At 43.4% G+C, this 20,766-nt stretch overlaps 1 protein-coding gene across 3 annotated transcripts in view; it reads right to left on the reverse strand.

Moving 5' to 3' along the window:
* Positions 1 to 20,766, reverse strand: part of EGFLAM (EGF like, fibronectin type III and laminin G domains) — a 202,382-nt gene that overhangs the window by 119,062 nt on the left and 62,554 nt on the right. For 2 of the 3 annotated variants that reach the window (XM_055245627.1, XM_055245626.1), the window contains exons 2-3: positions 11,635 to 11,744; positions 10,176 to 10,259 (exon numbers count right to left, since the gene is read on the reverse strand). The exons of the other annotated variant lie outside the window; for it this stretch is intronic. In XM_055245627.1, coding sequence (XP_055101602.1) covers positions 10,176 to 10,259; positions 11,635 to 11,744 — 194 coding nt within the window. The remainder of the gene's footprint in view (positions 1 to 10,175; positions 10,260 to 11,634; positions 11,745 to 20,766) is intronic. 3 annotated transcript variants of the gene reach the window in all.

Raw genomic sequence — 20,766 nt, forward strand, 5'->3', positions numbered from 1 at the left:
CAAACCTATTGAGATATTCTTACCAAGACACCGTAACAACTTTGTAGAGAATCCAGTGGGTGCATCTCAGTCTTTAATGACTCATTGCAGCTTTCAATACCATTGTCCACCCTTGCTTCTTCAATCTCTTGGCTCCATTGGAAATCACGACTCTGCTCCTCTGTGGTCACCTTCTACTTCTCGTGTTGCTCGTTTCCAATACCCTCCATCCACCCCGCTTTCTCTGCTACCTCTAAGGATTCGTCTTTCCCAGGAGTTCACCCTGTCACCATCTTCTCTTCTCCTTCGTAGTCTTGCTTGGGTAAACTCATCTCCCATTCCTTTAGCTTCTGGCACCACCTTCAGGGTGACACCTCCCAACTCTGCACCTCTAGCTCTGGCCTGCCTCCTGGTCTCCAGGCATGGATTTGTGAGTGCCTCTTGAACATCTACCCAGTGACTACCAAGCAACCCAAGTGTAACATTACCAAAGCTCAACTAATCATTCCTCCTCCTACTGCCAAAACCAAACAAAAACACAGCTTCACTGCTTGCCTTCTCTCTCTCTCTCTCTCATTTCCCAAGGCCAGAATTCTTGATGCTTTCCTCTATGAGTTCACCCTACACCCCTCACCACCATCTAATCAGTTACCCATGCGGCAGATTCCACCTCTTTCATATCACTTGAATGTGTTTCTGTCATTTCAACCTTACAGCCCTTGAAGACCAAGTCCTCATAAATATGACAATGGGCTCTGATTCCCCTGCCACCAATGTTGCCCTGCCTGTACCTCCAGTCTGGACTCCACACTGCTATACTACTTATCTTTCCAAATCCGCAATCTGATCATGTACTTCACACTGTAAAACCCCTCAGAAGAGCATGTTTGTGTCCCCCTGTTTATCCTTCCAGCATCATCCTGTACCATGGTCCCCTCCTTACCTTCTACATTCCAGTCATACTTAAGAACTTGGCAGGGCTCAAATTTATGCCATTCAATGCCTCTGGGCCTTGGAACCTGCTGCTCCCTCTACATGAAATGTCCTTCTCCCTACTCCTGCCTGGCTCACCCCTACTCATTCTTCATGACTCAGATCAGCTGAGACATTACCTCATTTATCCGGCCCCGCCCCAGTCTGGTTAGGTGCCCCTCCTCTAGGCTGCCCTGGCATCCTTGGTGCACCTCAATCTGAGCAATGCTCACCTTGTATTTTAATTAGCAGTTGATTTGTTACCTTGTCCCCACCCACTTGAAGCCAATAAGCAAGTTCTTATTCCTCTGGCATCCCAAAGCTTAGCATAGTATTACCAGACATCTAGCAAATGCTCAAGCAATGCTTCCTGATAAATGAATAAATGAACTAATGAATGATTAAAGAAAGAAATCAAGCCAAGATGTCTCATGTAAACAGATGACCTCATCAAGAAGCCAGCTGATACTACTGAGCCCTGCATCTTGACTCACAGCATCAGTACTCCTGCCCCAGGCCCTGGATCAGCACCTCCAGGGACACGACTGACTCTCCTGCCCACCTCCCTCCAGCCACCCCACCATGCCTTTCAGGCTTGCTCCCTTGTCCCATTTCCACCTTGTTGCCCGAGTTCCAGCCCCTTTGACTCCTTGCCTGGGTCTTCAGTCTGCCCCTCCCTGCCTCCCTCCCTCCCACCTCCACTCCATCCTACATGTGGCTTCACAAGGGGCCTTTGCTGCACATGTGGACCTGCCTTCAGATCCCCTCTCTGGCTCTACTTCCTCACATCTGTGCTCCTGAGCTTCACCTTCTGTCTCCAGGTTTCAAGTCAAGTCTGGTGGTTAAGAGACTGGAGGCAGCAGGTGGATCCAACCTTCCGTTCTCACTCCTCTCCCGACTAACACTCCAGGCTTTCCTCAAGGAAGCAGAAACACTTTCAAACCAACACAGCACTCTCCCAGGCTTTTGCTTTAGGATCCTTTACTCCTGGGAAGTCATGATGCTGGACGAAGTATGGGTGGTGATGTGGATTCAGAGAGTATTGTAGATATTGCTTAATACCAAACACAGCTACCATTAATTACCAGTGATGGGTGGTTCCTCTGTTTCAGGAACAAAGGGAAAGAAGCCTACGTGTAGCTTTATTTAATTCTTCCTTCAGTTCCGTGAGGTAGGTGTCACTCTTATTTTCATTTACAGGGGAGAAAACCTAAGTCCTGAAAAGTTCACAATTTGCTCAAGATTTAGTCAGTGGCAAAATAGGGATTTGAACCCTTCTCCGTTTGACACCAATGCCCAAGTTCTAATTGGCCAGTACATGTACAAAATATATTAAATAATGTTTAAATCAACAACAAACGATATTTACCATAATCACTGAAAACTGGATTATTACTACTTTATGACCATGGAAGTTAATGTATCAGAAATTTAAATGTTACCACTGAAAACCAAGCAAAATCGTATTTGTAGTTCCATATATAGATTAAAAAATTCTGGAACTCTTTATTGGATATGGAAGATTCCATATATAGATTAAAAAATTCTGGAACTCTTTATTGGATATGGAAGATTAGTGCTACCTTCAGCTTGGGTGCATTCTGAGGGGTAGAGGGTGACCTTCCCAAAAGCCGGCTGTTTCCCGTCTGTCTCTTTTCCTGCACTGACACTCCGGAAAGTGGCATGATGGTAAAAATCGAGGGGACTGAGTGGTCAGGGCCACAGAAACATGTTGAATTCAGCGATTTCACTGTTACTTCCTCCCCTGACATCTCTTCTCTCAAATGGAATCCTCAACGTATTGTAACTTGTGATAACCCTTGCAATTTGTAGTAAAATACCACACACCATAAATCTTTGTATTTCTGTCCTTAAAGGTCTTACCATCACCACTTCAGCCTTGCATCAAACTAGGGCAGATGCTGAACATGCTCTTTTCCAAGTAGAGAAACAGTCTTTTGCTTTGTTTTGTTGCCTTGTGGAAGTCTGAAGACAAGTCAAGATGTTTATCTCTCCTGCACTTCATTTCTACACAAGTTAGTGAGAAACAGAGTGGGGGGAATTGCTTTCTTGGAGTAGAGGCCAGAGTGACCTCAACAGTCTCCCCTGGGCCCTTCCCCCACCATTTTTTGGGTGAAGCTGAGTGCTTTGCTGCAAAATATTCCCTACTTGGTGTTTGCCTGGTTCTTTCTGAAATGCAAAACCCCTTTGTCTGCTCGACACCGCTGGTGGCTTTATGCGAGTAGTGAATTCACATCTATAGAAGAGAAAATCAAGACTGGTCACTGAGCCCAGTGAGAAAGCTCGGGCGACTTTCAGGACTCTTGCCTTCTTCACAGATTGCCAGAACAACAAACTTTCATCTTACAACTGGTATCATCATTATAGTTTTCATTTATATAGCATTTTGGAATTTATAAAATCTCTGTACGCCGTTATTTCCTTTAATCTTCACAACAACTCTAAGAGGTCAGTCCTATTATCTCCATTTTACAGACAACGAGACTGGATTCAGAAAGTTTCTATAACTGCCCTTGTGGGCAACAGTTGGTCTGATTTCCCTCATGAAACACACCATGACTTTATATGGTTCTATTCACCTGACTCATAGACACAGCATCACTAACTAGTTCTGAAACGAGCACCTGGTTTTTCAGATGTTCAACTGCCTTTTCCATTCCCTCCATTCACAGTCTGTCACCTGGATGACTCGTCCCTCAGTATCCATTCTCTCCTTTCTAATAATAGAATCCCCATATTTCAGTTGGGCCACTCAAAGACTACATTCTCAGCCTCCTTTCCCTCCAGGTGTGGCCCTATGGCCAGATTCTGTCCAATAGGTTGTGAGTGAGAATGCTGAGGCCAACATTTGAGATATCCCTTAAAAGGAAGGAGTGTGTTTCCTTTCCTGTTTTCCTCATCTATTGGCTAGAGTGTGGATGTGGCAAAGTAAGCCATTCTGGACCATGGGCAGGAGGGCACAAGGGATTGGCAGAACAATGGGTTGGAAGGAGCCTGGCTCTCTGATCAAGTGAAGCCACCAGAAGGTGACATCCAGACAGTTCCATGGGGGGAATGTAAATACACATCTCATTAGAAACACTGTTAATTTGAGTTTCTGGCCTGTTAGACTTATATCTATCTAATACATGACCCAATATACAAAACCAACCTGGGTTACCATGTAAGAAGAGCCCAAGAAAAGATGAGACTCTTTTTTGTTTTTTGGAGACAGAGTTTCACTCTTGTTGCCCAGGCTAGAGTGCAATGATGCGATCCCGGCTCACTGCAACTGCCTCCTAGGTTCAAGTGATTCTCTTGCCTCAGCCTCCTGAGTAGCTGGGATTACAAGCGTGCACCACCATACCCAGCTAATTTTTGTGTTTTTAGTAGAGATGGGGTTTTACCATGTTGGTCAGGCTGGTCTCAAACCCCGACCTCAGGTGATCTGCCCACCTCAGCCTCCCAAAGTGCTGGGATTACAAGCGTGGGCCACCGCACCCAGCAAGACTATTCTTTACTACGTACTTTTCACTCTGCATTGACGAAATCATGTTGTATTGTTCTGAACTGAAGTCTCAGACTCTGATTTCAGACCTCGCCTTTACCTCCTTATATGATGCTGTTCTTTCTCCTCCTACTGCTAGAAATACAGATCATTCGCCTTTGGAAATAAGGCTAGAGGCTGTCCTATTCACTAGTTCAGATGAGCACAGCTGAGAGGAGGCATGAATTGAGTAGAGCACTGGACTGGGAACCAGGAGACCCAGGTTCTGCTGCTAACCTAGCTGTGTGGTCTTGGGGATGCCACTTAGCTTCTCTGGGCCAAAGATTCAACACTGAAAGTCTATGATTATTCTAAAACAACCTTCATTAATAGCTAGTAAACTTGGATTCAACCTCACAGTTGACTCTACAAGTCAAGGCTGGGCCTCAGTTGCCTTAGTGGCAGTTGGGACCACCTAGCATTGTCCAGTGGAAGGCACCAGAGAAACAGAAAAGTGCTATCTTCCAAGCATCCTTCCTCCAATGCGCTGAGGACGGCTGTGCAGAGCAGGGTGGAGGGAGGAATTGTAGGGATTTCTATTCTCTGAGTGGTCACAGGAAGTTATTTTCCAGAGTTTTGCTGCAGGGGCAGCACTGGCTTTGGAGGCTGGACAAATCTTCCTTATGTGGATCTGTCCTGTGTACTGCAGGAAAGTTAGCATCCCTGATGCTTGTCCACCAAAATGCCCAGGAGGGGACAAAGGTACCCCCAGTTGAGAACCATTGCTAGTCCTTTTTTTTTTTTTTTTTTCCTTTTGAGACGGAGTTTCACTCATGTTGCCCAGGCTAGAGTGCAATGGCACGATCTCGGCTCACTGTAACCTCTGCCTCCAGGGTTTAAGCAATTCTCTTGCCTCAGACTCCCAAGTAGCTGGGATTACAGGCACCTACCACCACACCCGGCTAATTTTTTTGTAGTTTTAGTAGAGATGGGGTTTCACTATATTGGCCAGGCTGGTCTTGAACTCCTGACCTCAGTTGATCCACCTGCCTCAGCCTCCCAAATTGCTGGGATTACAGGCATGAGCCACTGTGCCCGGCCCCATCCCTTCATTTTATAGTTGAAGAGAAATTCAGAAAAGATCAGTGACTTCGCCCCAGGTGACCCTTGCTCTGATGAGAGAGCAGGAACAAGTCTTCTGATTCCTGTAAGTTTTCTCTAAGTTCTGGGTCAACCAGTGGACTCTAAAGCGGGGTGGTGGTGCATCACAGGGGACAGCAAGACAATCCACTGAGATGCCAGAAGAAAACACATGAACTCTATTTCTGTTTTATCTCCTTTAAAATTCTGTGAGATTTTATAATGTACATGATATATTAGTATAGTAGCATATGTATAATTTATAAATACATAAATATACATATATTGGTGCCTGTTCAAAAAAATTTTTTTTTTTTGAGACGGAGTCTCGCTCTGTCACCCAGGCTGGAGTGCAGTGGCACAATCTCGGCTCACTGCAAGCTCCGCCTCCCGGGTTCACGCCATTCTCCTGCCTCAGCCTCTCCGAGTAGCTGGGACTACAGGCACCCGCCACCACGCCCGGCTAATTTTTTTTTGTATTTTTAGTAGAGACGGAGTTTCACCGTGGTCTCGATCTCCTGACCTCGTGATCCGCCCGCCTCAGCCTCCCAAAGTGCTGGGATTACAAGCGTGAGCCACCGCGCCCGGCCTGTTCAAATATTTTTTAACTGATGGTATGCATGATCAAAAAGTATCAAGACCACCACCCTAAACATCCTTTTCTATTTCTAACTCTAAAAAATTTACCAAATTGCCCTGATTTGTTTTACTATTTTGTTTTCCAGGAGGAAACCTGGAGGGTATTATTTTAAGAAAAAGATAAGGTGGGCTTGAAATGCTGCCAAATTGAAAGCTTCTATAAGGCAGATTATCAAACAATGCAGCCCAATTCCACATTATCAGCCAGGGTATTTCGGTCATTTTATCAGTTAGATCAGATTAACCATTTGTCAGCTCACTCCCCGGTTTAGCATTCAATCCAGAAAACCAAATCTACCTTTTAAGGTAATCGATCCTATCTTACTGAAGACGCAATCTGGAATTGTTAGAGGAAATAAGGGAGGGAGAAAAGAGGAGGTAAGAGGAGGGGGAGCTACCTCCACAGAGGTGCTCACTTGTTAAATATTTTCTCTCCTTTTCAATCTGTTTTACTTACTCTTGAACCAGAGCTTAAATTACTTCAACCTTCAGAGAGGTTCCCCTTAACCCGACTCTGCCGTGTGAGATGAAGGAGTACATGCAAAGATAAAAGTGGCTTCCTCTAAACGATTAAAAAGTCACCTTGTAGATTCAGCTGTCTGTGCTTACACTAGAACTAGGCACTCTCCACTGAGCCTTAATCAGCAAGAGGGAGATGCAGGAAAATCAACATTTTGATGAAAAGAGATCCCCTGAATCCTGGATTGGGACAGAGGTTTAACTTTTCTGAAACATGCTTACAAAAATTGCCTGATGATCAGTTTGTCCCCGGAGAGAGGAAAAAAACAGAGGCAACATGAAGAGTAAAAAAAAAAAAAAACTTGCCTGCGTAAAACAAATCTGTACAGCACCTGCCCCTTTTGCCATGCACAGCCAAGGGCAGCAAACACACATCTTTGCAATGTGAATCATACTAACCACTTACTAAGCTCTCATTCTGTGCCAGGTATTGTACTGAAGGTTCTACAATCATTACCTTATAACTCACATCTTCATCTATAGAATGATATGATATAATAACTCACATCTTTATCTATAGAATGATATGATATAGTACAGAGTTCCTAAAACTTTCTCTGTTCTTTGCACCCTTAGTGTGTCAGTAATATTTATAGCACCTCTACGCCAAAAGAAATGTCTAACTATTCCATTTATTAAGTAGCTATATCCAAACAACTTGGTAATAATAGTTGATATGGTTTGGCTCTATATCTCCACCCAAATCTCACCTTGAATTGTAATAATTCCCATGTGTCAAGGGTGGGACCAGCTGGAGGTAATTGAATCATGGAAGTGGTTTATCCCATGCTGTTCTCGTGATAGTGAGTGAGTTCTCACAAGAGCCGATGATTTTATAAGGGGCTTCCTCCTTCGCTCAGCACTCATTCCCTCTCCTGCTGCCCTGTGAAGGGGTGCCTTCCGCCATGGCTGTACGTCTCCTGAGGCCTCCCCGGCCATGTGGAACTGTGAGTCATTTAAACCTCTTTTCTTTATAAATTACCCAGTGCCAAGTATGCCTTTATTAGCAGTGTGAGAACGGACTAATACAGTAGTTCACACAGATGTTGCTGTTTTCCTAAAAAATGTTAACTATTCTACTGTGCCCCTGTGAGCCTGCTGCAGAGCCCTGGAGCACCCTGGCACACAGTTTGGGAACCACAGACACACTATGATATATGTCAATGAGGAAACTGAGACCTAGTAAGGTTAAGCAGCTGTTTTGTTGAAATGCAGAAATCTGAACACAAGTCATCAGAATCCAGGACCCATTCTGCTGTATCAGACTCCTCCCATTCCCTTGCTGAATCACTGCCTTTATTTCTAGTCTTGATTTCCTCTTTTTATTCTCTTTATTCTGCAACTCTCCCCAACCCCCACCCCCACCCCCCCAAACACACACACACACATACACACACACACACACACACACAGATTGAGAGAGAGAGAGAGAGAGAGAGGCATGTGTGGACACATTCATGCTCATTCATTCCCTGGGCTCAAACCATTCCAACTGGGATGTCCCTCCCTTGAGCCTGCCTTTCCAGAAAGTTCCTGCTTCGGTCCTCAGTCCCAACTTTCACCTCTTGACCACTTGTTCTCACACTCACCTCTCCCTCTTCAAACCCTGTCTGCTAAGCAGCATGTTAATAACATCTGATCTTACGTTGCTCCCTAATTGTTTTATCTGTGTGGATGTGGTTTTCAGAAGACTGAAAGCTGCCTCCAAACAGGGACTGTGTGTTGTCTTGTGTTGGGCATACAGTAGCCCCTATGCAAGTTTGTCAAAATTGGCAAGATGATCAAATGCAGAATTTGATAGCATACTCTAATGCCTAGATGTTGATAATGGAGAGAATATATTTAACAGGTAAATCATCGGGAATGATAACTACCATCCACGTGGCTTTTATTTGATCCTCACAAGAGAATAATTATTACACCCCTTTCAATGAAAAAAAGTTGAGGTTTAGACAGGTTGAATGACTCTGACCAACATTACCCAACCTGTAAATGGAAGAAACAGGCCTAAAAGTCCAGAGTGCTGGTCTCCCTCCCAGCCTTGTTTTAGGTTTATACAGCAGTGACCTTCAGAGAGATGCCAATATTCAGCCCAGGTTCTGTGATGGGCAGGATATTAATTTCAGAGGCACTGTGTAGACTCAGAGGCATGTATCACTCTTGATACCTGGACTGGGTTCCAGGCCAAGCAGTGAGCCACCAGGCTGGGATGGCTGGGGACACTACTAGTGACAATCAGACTCCTTGGTGAGGTCAATGAGCTTATTGAAAGTTCCAACCCAACCCATCACTCTTTCTTGAGAGAGTAAACTACAGAGGCTGGGGTTGACAGCTTCTGCAGCCAATGCTGGTTGCTTAAGCAAAAGTCTATTTTGAGCTTAAAAGCATGTCATAAAAATAAAAGCAAGCTGGAAATGTGCATCTATTCCTTCTGAGTCATGAGGGCTTTGGTAGAACCAGCAAGGGCAGGGGCTCAGAGGTCAGTCAGCTCTGAGTTTACAGTTGATGCTGTTACTCACTAATGTATGATTTGAGGAAAGTTACTTCACCTCTCCGAGTCTCAGCATCCTTGTCAGTAAAATGAGGTCATAGGATAGTTGTGAAGATTAAGTGGCAAAGCAAATGTAAAGCAAAGGGTGGTGGCTGCCAAGTAACAGATGCTCAATAAGTGATAGTTCCTTATCATGGATGACAAACAGGCTTCTCTCAGGTGCTGCCGCCAGAAGGCATGGATCAAACAGGAGTTAGCACCACCACCACCATTATAACAGTGTTATGAGCACTGGTGCTCACTCCTTGTAGAGCAATTCAAAAGGCTCTAGCCTGGAGTAGTGGCAGAATGAGGGAGGAGGAGGGGAGTGAAAGAAAAGAAAATACAAGATGCCTAAGGCCAAAAATTCACTCAAGAGACCTTGACGAGAAACAGAAAAGAAAACAGATGAGGACCCAACAATTGGTTAGTGGAAGGACGGGGCACTGGGCTTGATAAACAAATAAACAATTCGGACCATTTAAATATACATTTCGAATTACATCCTCTTCTTCTGCAATGTGTCTTCAGGCAGCTGGGAAGATACAAATGCGTCATATTTATGTATAAAGATTTATTGGGATTAAAAAAAAAACAGAACTGAACTTTATGAAGAAAAGAAGGGGAAAAACCAGCTGTAAGGTGGCAGTTTTCTTGCATGATAAAATGGGGTTGAGTCCAGGATGGAAGCATTTACACCAGGACTCTTTCATCAGATGCCTGTTTTCCAGAGATGTAGATGGCATGATTCAGAGGAAATGTACATGGATGACATTTGAAAATCCTAAAGGACTATTACAAGCATTAGTTATTATTATTACATGTACAGTAGCACACACACCAAATCAGCAATCCGCCCAAATAGCGCCCACGTGCTTTTGAGGGGGCTGCCAGGATGGAAAGACTCACCGTGGTCGGAATGTCCTGGCTGAGAGGCACGCTGTGCGACTGCTCCTGCAGGGATTTATCTGCTCCAACCTCAGAGTAAAAGACCTTGAAAAGATGCAGACACCCTGGTGAGAGCAGAGCCTGTGCTTGTGTAAGATCAAAGGTTGTAATTGCACCCACAGTGGCAGCAGGCTCTGAGGCGCGTCGCCTAACGTCACGTGCACTAGTTCTGCGGGAACACACATCAGACCTACCTGGGTTGGGTGGGGGGTGTTCCAAACTCAGAAGCCTGCGGAGTCCAGGAGGAAGATACATATCAATGAAGTGAGATGCAGAGGTCTGGATGTGGCTCGTGTTATTTTTCCCAAAATGCATGAGCCTCCCGGGTAATCTTTCATTTTTTTTTTTTTTTTTTTGAGACGGAGTCTCGCTGTCGCCCAGGCTGGAGTGCAGTGGCGCGATCTTGGCTCACTGCAAGCTCCGCCTCCCGGGTTTACGCCATTCTCCTGCCTCAGCCTCCCGAGTAGCTGGGACTACAGGCACCCGCCACCACGCCCGGCTAATTTTTTGTATTTTTAGTAGAGATGAGGTTTCACTGTGTTAGCCAAGATGGTCTCGATCTCCTGACCTCGTGATCCGCCCGCCTCAGCCTCCCAAAGTGCTGGGATTACAGGCGTGAGCTACCGCGCCCGGCTAATCTTTCATTTTCTCACTTTCGGTAAGACATGAGTCCAGAGATATATTCCTCTACTTTTAGAAAACAATAGGACGAGGGCCATGATCAATGGCTACTGTCCCTGAGTGAAATGGAGACAGTAGCAGGTGGTGGGATTGGGGTGGTACCAGGGTCTTACATCTCATCTAAAATGAGCAGCTCAGTTCCAGCAGGTGGATAGTAGTGTGGACCCAGTGTGGCTAGCTCTCCCCATATCCCAGAGAGTGCACAACTCCAAACATATATGTGAAATGTCTTGACTTCTCACAGTTGACTCATTTCTAAAAACACTATTCAAAGAAAACATTTTGGTGAGATGATATCAGCCCAATTTGCAGCCTCTGATAGATAAGAATGCATTCTCTGCTGCTTCCTCCATTTTGCCTCCCCACCTTCTTACTTTACATTATTTTGTACTTGCTGACAACACTCCACAGTGATTTCCTGTTTCCCGTGTTCATACTTTTTTCTCCAGATTTGACTATAGGCAATTGAACAGCAAAAACCGTGTCCTTTTAGTTTCTATTTTCCCACAGCTGAACAGAGAAAGAACTGGATAGATCCTAAGTGAGTAATGCAGATGTGATGTGACATTCAGGGCATTTACAAATACCCTTCAAAACGGGACATTTCTTCTAGTTTTACGGAGGGAGAATGGGGCAGTTATTGATACGGAAGGACAGATATCTAGAAAAAGCAAGGATGAGAAAGACATACAGTCACACGACACACCCACCGAGGAAACTCCCGTGCCCGTGTACTCACAGTGTACCCAAGGATGGGGCTCCCAGGATGCCTTGGCATTTTCCACTGGATGCTGAAAGCCGTACAGTTCAATGTGCCCAGCTTGATGTCAAGAGGAGGCCCTACCTTGCCTGCCCCCAAACAAAAGAGATTGTGTTAGAGGCTCCACACATCCCACCTTAAGTATACTTACACAAGATTTAAGAGTGCATTATCTGACAGATGAAAAGCATACTTAAAGACAATTCCAGAAATGCAGTCAATTTCTGATACACCACACCTGTCTCAGCTGACCTCATTCACTTTGCTATCCCTTCCCAACCTGGCATCAGCAGATAAATCAGTCCAACTATTGCCCTCATTCTCTCGGGTAACTTCTAATAGGTCAGGGACCAGCAAAGGGAGATTCAGGGTAGCACAGACCACAAACACTTCTGACTTGACTCTAAAAGTTTAAAATGTATTAAAGTAAGACGACAGGCACATTTGTATTTACTCAATAGCATATATGTTTTATGTATACATTACATAGATGTGTTTGCTTATATAGCTAGGATATTCCTATTGTGGGACATTTCAAAAATATAGTTATGTATAAAATGAAGTTTAAAAATTTCAAATGTTTTACTATCTATTCATCTTAAGTAACTTCATAGTTATAGATGATAAGATTTATAATTATCAAATAATATATACAGGTTGCCACAATTTAGAAAACATAAATCTCTAATTCTAACATTCAGAAATGAGTCCTGTTAGCATTGTGGTATATCTCTTGTTGGTCACGTGCAATTTAAAAAAAGTGTTTGTGTGTGTGTGTGTATGTGTGTATGTTTCTATACAGTTGACATCCCTTATCTGAAATTTCAGATTTTTTTGGATTTTGGAATATTTGCAATATACTTAGCTGTTGAGCATCTCAAATCCAAAATGCTTCAATGGGCAGTTCCCTTGAGCGTCACATTGGTGCTCAAAAAGTTGGATTCTGGAGCATTTAGGGTTTCAGATTTTTGGATTTGGGAAGCTCAGCTTTGTGTGTGTGTGTGTGTGTGTGTGTGTGTGTGTGTACGGAGTCTCGCTCTGTCACCCAGGCTGGAGTACAGTGGCGCAATCTCGGCTCACTGCAAGCTCCGCCTCTCGGGTTCACACCATTCTCCTGCCTCAGCCTCTCCGAGTAGCTGGGACTACAGGCACCCGCCACCATGCTGGGCTAATTTTTTGTATTTTCTAGTAGAGACGGGGTTTCACTGTGTTAGCCAAGATGGTCTCGATCTCCTGACCTTGTGACCTGCCCACCTTGGCCTCCTAAAGTGCTGGAATTACAGGCGTGAGCCACTGCGCCCGGTCATGTGTATGTAATTTTTAAATTGTTTTGTTATATATAGAGATTATGTATATATACATACATGTTAATAATTTTAAGTCTTATTTCACTTAGTATATATATAGTACAAATAGCATATTTATAATCATTAAAATCATTATTTTTAATGGCTGTACATTTTTCCATATAACACATGTGCCATAATAAACAGCATTTGTCATCCCACTATTGCTAGGCAATTTATTCCCAATATTTTGCTATCTTACATAATGCTCCATGAGGGCAGGGACCAGGTCTATCTTGTTCAGAATACAGAAACTAGTAATGGTAAAAGCACAATAAACATTCCTTAAGTGAATGAACATTCTGCAACTTGATTTTCCACTTACTAATATGTCCTGGTAAGCTTTCTTTTTAATTATTGCATGTAGTTCTCCAGCATATCAGTTAGGATACTTTGCAACTCACAGAGATCTAATGTATCTATTTAATGGACTGCTGCTAGGGCTTGTCATCAATGTTTTTAACAACAGAACCCAAAGTTTTTCTAGTGGATAGAGTAATAGAAGCCCAGTGCTGTGAGCAGGAACCATGAGGCCAAACGTCAGCTCACGTCTGCCCCATATACACCTACGACTGTCACCACTCAGAGATTTAATTCTTGATGATCTCTCTGACTCTGCCATTAAATCTGTTCCAGATTTAATGTCTCATCTGATTGGCTAGACTTAGGCCATGTGGCTTCCTCTTGGCTCAATCAAGGGGCAGGAGAGGAAGGATCAGTCCTTTCTGGTTTCTAAACTGGGAAATCACAGGATGAGACGAGTTCTGGGAATTGTTCTTCCACCAAGCCCATCCACAGTAAAGAAGGAACCCCGCAGGAGGATAGGATCATAGAAAAGAGTAGTGGGAAGTTGGATGGCCAAAACTCTGCTTTTCAGAGCACGCATGTACATTAACTATTACTCCATTGATTGACATTGCAGTTATTATCAAAATATCGCTGGTAAAAATAATGCTGAAAAGAACATCCATGTATGTGCCTTTTTGCGCACATGTGCCAGTGTTTCTAGGATGGATACCTATAAAATTTATTGAGTATATACATTTTCATTTTTACTACTAATGACTTACTGCTCTCCCCAAAAGAGTAAATGAATAAATCTTTAGGTGCATTCAATTATTTATTTGGGTAAATTCTTAAAACAGAGCTCTTGTGTCTAAGATGGTATCTCGACCTTGACACTATTGACATTTGGGGCTGCCTAGTTTTTGTGGGGGCTGCCCTTTTGCATTATAGGATGTTGAGCAGCATCCCTGGTCTCTACCCACTAAATGACAGTAGTACTCCCCAACCCACTGTGAAAACTAATAACATGTCCACACATTACCAAATGCTCCCCAAGGGGCAAAACTGCTCCCCGTTGAGAACCGTTGATTTAAGGGAATGAATATTTTTTTTTTTTTTTTTTTTTTTTTTGAGACGGAGTCTCGCTCTGTCGCCCAGGCTGGAGTGCAGTGGCGCAATCTCGGCTCACTGCAAGCTCCGCCTCCCGGGTTCACGCCATTCTCCTGCCTCAGCCTCTCCGAGTAGCTGGGACTACAGGCGCCCGCCACCACGCCCGGCTAATTTTTTGTATTTTTAGTAGAGACGGGGTTTCACCGTGGTCTCGATCTCCTGACCTCGTGATCCGCCCGCCTCGGCCTCCCAAAGTGCTGGGATTACAAGCGTGAGCCACCGTGCCCGGCCTAAGGGAATGAATATTTTAAAGATTTCTAATAAATATCATCAAACTTACATTTAGAAAATTAACCAATTTCGAAGTTTATAGTGGTGTACATGAGATGTATAAATAACAGTATAAAGTAACACAGCCCCACCAGGTCTTACTACTACCACTTTTTAAAGAATTTTTGCTCAGAGAATGAAAAATTTTTTTAAAAAGCCACAGACTAGGAGAAAATATTTGCAAAAGAAACATCTGATAAAGGTCTGTTATCCAAAATATGCAAATGCTGTAGAGAAAACATTTGTGTCCTTCCAAAATTCATGTTAAATTCTAATTCCCAATGTAATCATATTTGTAGATGTGGCCTTTGGGAGGTGACTAAGTCATGAGGATAGAGCCCTCATGAACAGAATTAGTTCCCCAGAAGATACCCTAGAGAGCTCCCCCTCCCCTTCTGCTATGTGAAGACACAGCAAGAAGACAGCTGTCTCTGAGCCAGGAAGTGAGCCTTCACCAGACACCAAATCTGTTGGTGCCTTGGTCTTAGACTTGTCTGCCTCCAGAACTGTGAAAAATAGATTTCTCTTGTTTATAAGCCACCCAATCGATAGTATTTTGATATAGCAGCCGAACAAACTAAGATAACAAAGAACTCTTAAAACTCAACAGGCCGGGCACGGTGGCTCATGCCTGTAATCCCAGCACTTTGGGAGGTCAAGGCAGGTGGATCACCTGAGATCAGGAGTTTGAGACTAGCCTGGCCAACATGGCAAAACCCCATCTCTACTAAAGATACAAAAATTAGCTGGGCATGGTGGCAGGAGCCTGTAATCCCAGCTACTTGGGAGGCTGAGGCAGGAGAATCACTTGAACCCAGGAGGCGGAGATTGCAATGAGACGAGATTGCACCACTGCATTCCAGCCCAGGCAACAAGGGCAAAACTCCATCTCAAAAAAAAAAAAAAAAAAAAAAAACCCTCAACAATAAAAATAAACAAACAATGAGTGAAAAACGGACCAAAAGATTTCATGACGAAGACACCAAAAGCAATCACAACAAAAGCAAAAACTGACAAATGGAATCTCATTAAACTTAAGAGCTTCTGCACAGCAAAAGAAACTATCAACAGAATAAACAGACAACCTACAGAGTGGGAGAAAATATTTGCAATCTATGCATCTGACAAAGGTCTAATATCCAGCATTTATAGGGAACTTAAACAAATTTACAAGGGAAAAATAAACAACCCTATTAAAAACTGGGCAAAGGACACGAATACACACCTCAAAAGAAAACATACATGCGACCAACAAGCATATGAAAAAAAGCTCAACATCACTGATCATTAGAAAAATGCAAATCAAAACCATAATGAGACACCATCTCACACCAGTCAGAATGGCTATTATTAACAAGTCAAAAAATAACAGATGCTTGCAAGATTGTGGAGAAAAGGGAACCCTTATACGCTGTTGGTGGCAGTATAAATTAGCTTAATCGTTGTGAAAAGCAGTATGCCAATTCCTCAAAGAGCTAAAAGCAGAACTACCACTCGACCCAGCAATCCCATTACTGGATATATACCCAGAGGAATATAAAGCTTTCTACCATGAAGACACATGCATGTGAATGTTCACTGCAGCACTATTTGCAATAGCAAAGACATGGAATCAACCTAAATGCCCATCAGTGACAGGCTGGATAAAGAAAATGTGGTACCTATACACCATGGAATATTATGCAGCCATAGAAAGAAAGAGATCATGTCTTTTGTGGGAACATGAATGGAGCTGGAGGATATCATCCTTAGCAAACTAATGCAGGAACAGAAAACCAACTACCCTATGTTCTCACTTATAAGTGGGAGCTGAATAATAAAAACTTACGAACACAAAGAAGGAAACAACAGACACTGGGGTGTTGGGAGCAGGTCCCCAAATCTGGCCATAAACTGCCCCCAAAACCGGCCATAAACAAAATCTCTGCAGCACTGTGACATGTTCGTGATGGCCATGATGCCCGTGCTGAAGGTTGTGGGTTTACTGGAATTAGGGCAGGGAACACCTGGCCCACCCAGGGTAGAAAACCGCTTAAAGGCGTTCCTAAACCACAAACAATGGCATGAGTGATCTGTGCCTTAAGGACATGCTCCTGCTGCAGATAACTAGCCCAACTCATCCCTTTATTTTGGCCCATCCCTTTGTTTCCCATAAGGAATACTTTTAGTTAATCTATACGCTACAGAAATAATGCTTATCAGTGGCTTGCTGTCAGTAAATATGTGGGTAAATCTCCGTTTGGGGCTCTCAGCTCTGAAGGCTCTGAGTTCCCTGATTTCCCACTCCACGCGCTATACTTGTGTGTGTGTGTATTTACTTCCTCTAGCACCGCTGGGTTAGGGTCTCCCGGACCAAGCTGGTCTCGGCACTGGGGTCTACTTGATGGGGGAGAATGGGTGGAGGGAGATGAGCAGAAAATATAACTTTTCTGGGTACTGGGCTTAATACTGGGTAAGGTAATAATATGTGCAACAAACCCCCATGGCACATATTTACCTATGTAACAAACCTTTACATGTACCCCCAAACCTAAAATAAAAACAAAAAAAAAGAAAACAAACCAAAAAAAGAAAAATGGACCAAGACCTTAGCAGACACCTCACCAAAAAAGATACCATGATGGCAAGTAAGCATATGGAAACATGCTCCACATCATTTGTCATCAGGGAGATGCAAATTATAACACCAATGAGATACCATCCCTGTATGCCTATTAGAATGGCCAAAATCCAGAACACTGACAACACAAAATTTTGACAAGGATGTGGAGCAACAGGACTCTCATTCATCACTGGTGGGAATGCAAACTGGTACAGCCCCTTTGGAAGGCAGTTTGGCAGCTTCTCACAAAATCAAACATACTCATCATACCACTCGCATGTGCACTCGTTGGTATTTACCCAAAGGAGTCAAAAACTTACGTCCACACAAAAAACTGCACATGGATATTTACAGCAGCTTTATTCATAATTGCCAAAACTTGGAAGTAAACAAGAAGTTATTTAGTAGGTGAATGGATAAATAAATTGTGGTACTTCCAGACAACAGAGTATTATTCGGTACTAAAAAGAAATGAGCTATCAAGCCATGAAAGGGAAACTTTTCCTTTTTCCTTCACTTAGCCTTAGAATAGGCTAAGTGAAGAGGCCTATTCTAACATAGTCTTAAAGGTGGCTAAAAAGTGGAAATAAAGATAATGGAAATGATTTATCAGTCCCTTGTAGAACCATAAAATAACCAGTAAGCACAGCTTCATCCATAGTCTCAATCCTCAAAGTTTCCACATCGAGGAAACTTCAGTGGGTATTCCTAAGTGAAAGAAGCCAATCTGAAGAGGCTACATACTGTATGATTCTAACTCTATGACATTCTGGAAAGGGCAACAGTAAAAAAGACCAGTGGTTGCCAGGTATTAGGAGAGAGCAAGGGATGAATAGGCAGAGTTCAGAGGGTTCTTAGGGCAGTGAAACTATTCTATATGATACCATAATGGTAGATACATGTCATACATTTGTTTAAACCCATAGAATGTACAGCAGAAAAAATGAATCCTAATGTAAACTATGGCCTTTGGGTGAGAATGATGTGTCAATGTAGGTTCACCAACGAATGTACCACTCTGGTAGGGGATGCTGATAAGGGGGGAGGTTATGCATGCATGGGGACAGGGAGTATATGGGAAATCTCTCTACCTTCCTCTCAATTTTACTATGAATTTGAAACTCTAAATAGTCTTTTAAAACCTTGGCAAATTTGATCAAAAAAAAGGTCAAATATTTTAGCATCTTTTTTTGGCTATTTTTCTTCCTATTTTCAAGTATTTTGCGCATATTTAATTGGGTTTTAGTTTTTTTCTCACTGATTTGTGAGTACCCTTAATTTGTGAAAGATCTGAATTATTCACCTGTATTTTCTCCAGGTAGTTTTATGTTTGCTTCCCCCTGTGCAATTATCCAGTACTGGCCATATTTATTGCTAAGTGAAGAGGCCTATTCTAACATAGTCTTAAAGGTGGCTGAAAAGTGATGGAGAAAGATGACAGAAATGATTTATCAGTCCATTGTAGAACCATAAAATAACCAGTAAGCACAGCCTCATCCATAGTCTTAGGAGTATTTCTTGCTTCCTTTGCTCTGGGAAAAATTGCAATTGATCAAGGCAGGCTCCTTGGGTCACTAAGAGGGGAACCAGTTCTGCTATCCCTTGTGTATCTGCAATGGTTCAGTACAGAAAATAGAAACGCTCTAGGTATTTTAAATAGTAAGATGGGGTTATGGCAATTGGCAGAAAGACTGGAGAAATTAATTCAGGAGTCTCCAATGGCTCTATTAGAGAGAGACAGGGAGAGAGAGAATGAATGAGAGAATGATATAGCGGTGATTCAGAACCAGGAAGCCTCTGCCTTCACCCTCACTCTGGCATTACTGCTGCCACAACTGCTTCCAGACACCCACAAGACTGGCAATAGGTCCTGGAATGATGAGTTCTCATGTTTTGATGGCCTTGCTTGGCTGGAGAAATAGCAGCAGGAAAATGGCCTCCACCCCACTCCGGCCTTCCCTGTCTCTCAAGAGTATATCCAATTGGTGGGACCTAATTGACATCCAGAATATTGGCTACAAGATAGTCTGGAAAATGTAGTTTTTATTTTTTCAGCCTTTGCATTATAGTAATGGCATCTAGAAGGAGGATAAAACAGTCACCCAGAAGGTGAACAAGCCAATCTAAGGTATCCATGACCTCTTGGCACCCATAAAAGGCATGAATTGTAATGTGCTATCCCCTTTACCTTCATATCCTGGAGGAAAGTATTTAAATCGGACCCTGCTGGGACCTGGTTAGGTATGACTCCTATTTTATTGGCATTTTCACTCATTTATTTGCTCTTTCACGTACCTAACATACATATTGAGCACCCTATACATACCAGGCACTGTCAGTCTCTACGTTAATGATGAAGAGAGACACAGGGACACAAATTAGCAGGATGTTACGATTGAGTGTGAGATTTAGGGTTGGGAAGTTGGAGTACTTTAGTGGCCCATAGCAAGGACATACCAGGCTCTGTGCAATAGACCCATAGGAACAAGGCAGACAGAGTGGGGATGGGAAAAGGGTCCCAGGCAGAGACAGCAGCATATACTCTTCCCAAAAGAACTGGGGGATGAACCACGAATATAGAACTACTGGGACTCCATGGCTGGGTGGATGTGGGTAGTGAAAGACAGAAGAAAAGTAGAAATTAGGTGACTCCAAGGATTCTAGCTTGGGCAACACAGAGAAGGAGGATGCCAGTCACTCAGCTGGAAGTGACTCAGCTTGACCACCCACGAAGTTGGGAGGTGTGGTCTCCGGCAGCTGGTGAGTGAGAGGTGTCCCAGTCAGACACTTGGACCAAATACCAAAAATATTCCAGATGCATCAGTTAAATATGGGATCTCAAATTATAGAAAATAATTGAATTTTAAAAATCAGACTTTTAAAATTTACTTATTTATTTATTTATTTTTTTTTTTTTTTTTTTTTTTTTTATTTTATTTTTTTTTTTTTTGGAGACGGAGTCTCGCTCTGTCACCCAGGCTGGAGTGCAGTGGCGCAGTCTCGGCTCACTGCAAGCTCCGCCTCCCGGGTTCACGCCATTCTCCTGTCTCAGCCTCTCCGAGTAGCTGGGACTACAGGCGCCCGCCACCACGCCCGGCTAATTTTTTTGTATTTTTTTTAGTAGAGACGGGGTTTCACCGTGGTCTCGATCTCCTGACCTTGTGATCCGCCCGCCTCGGCCTCCCAAAGTGCTGGGATTACAAGCGTGAGCCACCGCGCCCGGCCCTACTTACTTATTTATTTAGTTTTGAGACAGGGTCTCCCTCTGTCACCCAGCCTGGAGTGCAGTGGTGTGACCTCAGCTCACTGCAGCTTCCATCTCCCAGGCTCAGTTGATCCTCTCACCTCAGCCAACTGAGTAGCTGGGACTACAGTCACGTGCCACCACATCTAGCTAATTACTTCTTATTATTGTAGAAACAGGGTCTCACTATGTTA

This window comes from Symphalangus syndactylus, chromosome 16, assembly GCF_028878055.3.
Source record: "Symphalangus syndactylus isolate Jambi chromosome 16, NHGRI_mSymSyn1-v2.1_pri, whole genome shotgun sequence".
Taxonomy (NCBI): domain Eukaryota; kingdom Metazoa; phylum Chordata; class Mammalia; order Primates; family Hylobatidae; genus Symphalangus; species Symphalangus syndactylus.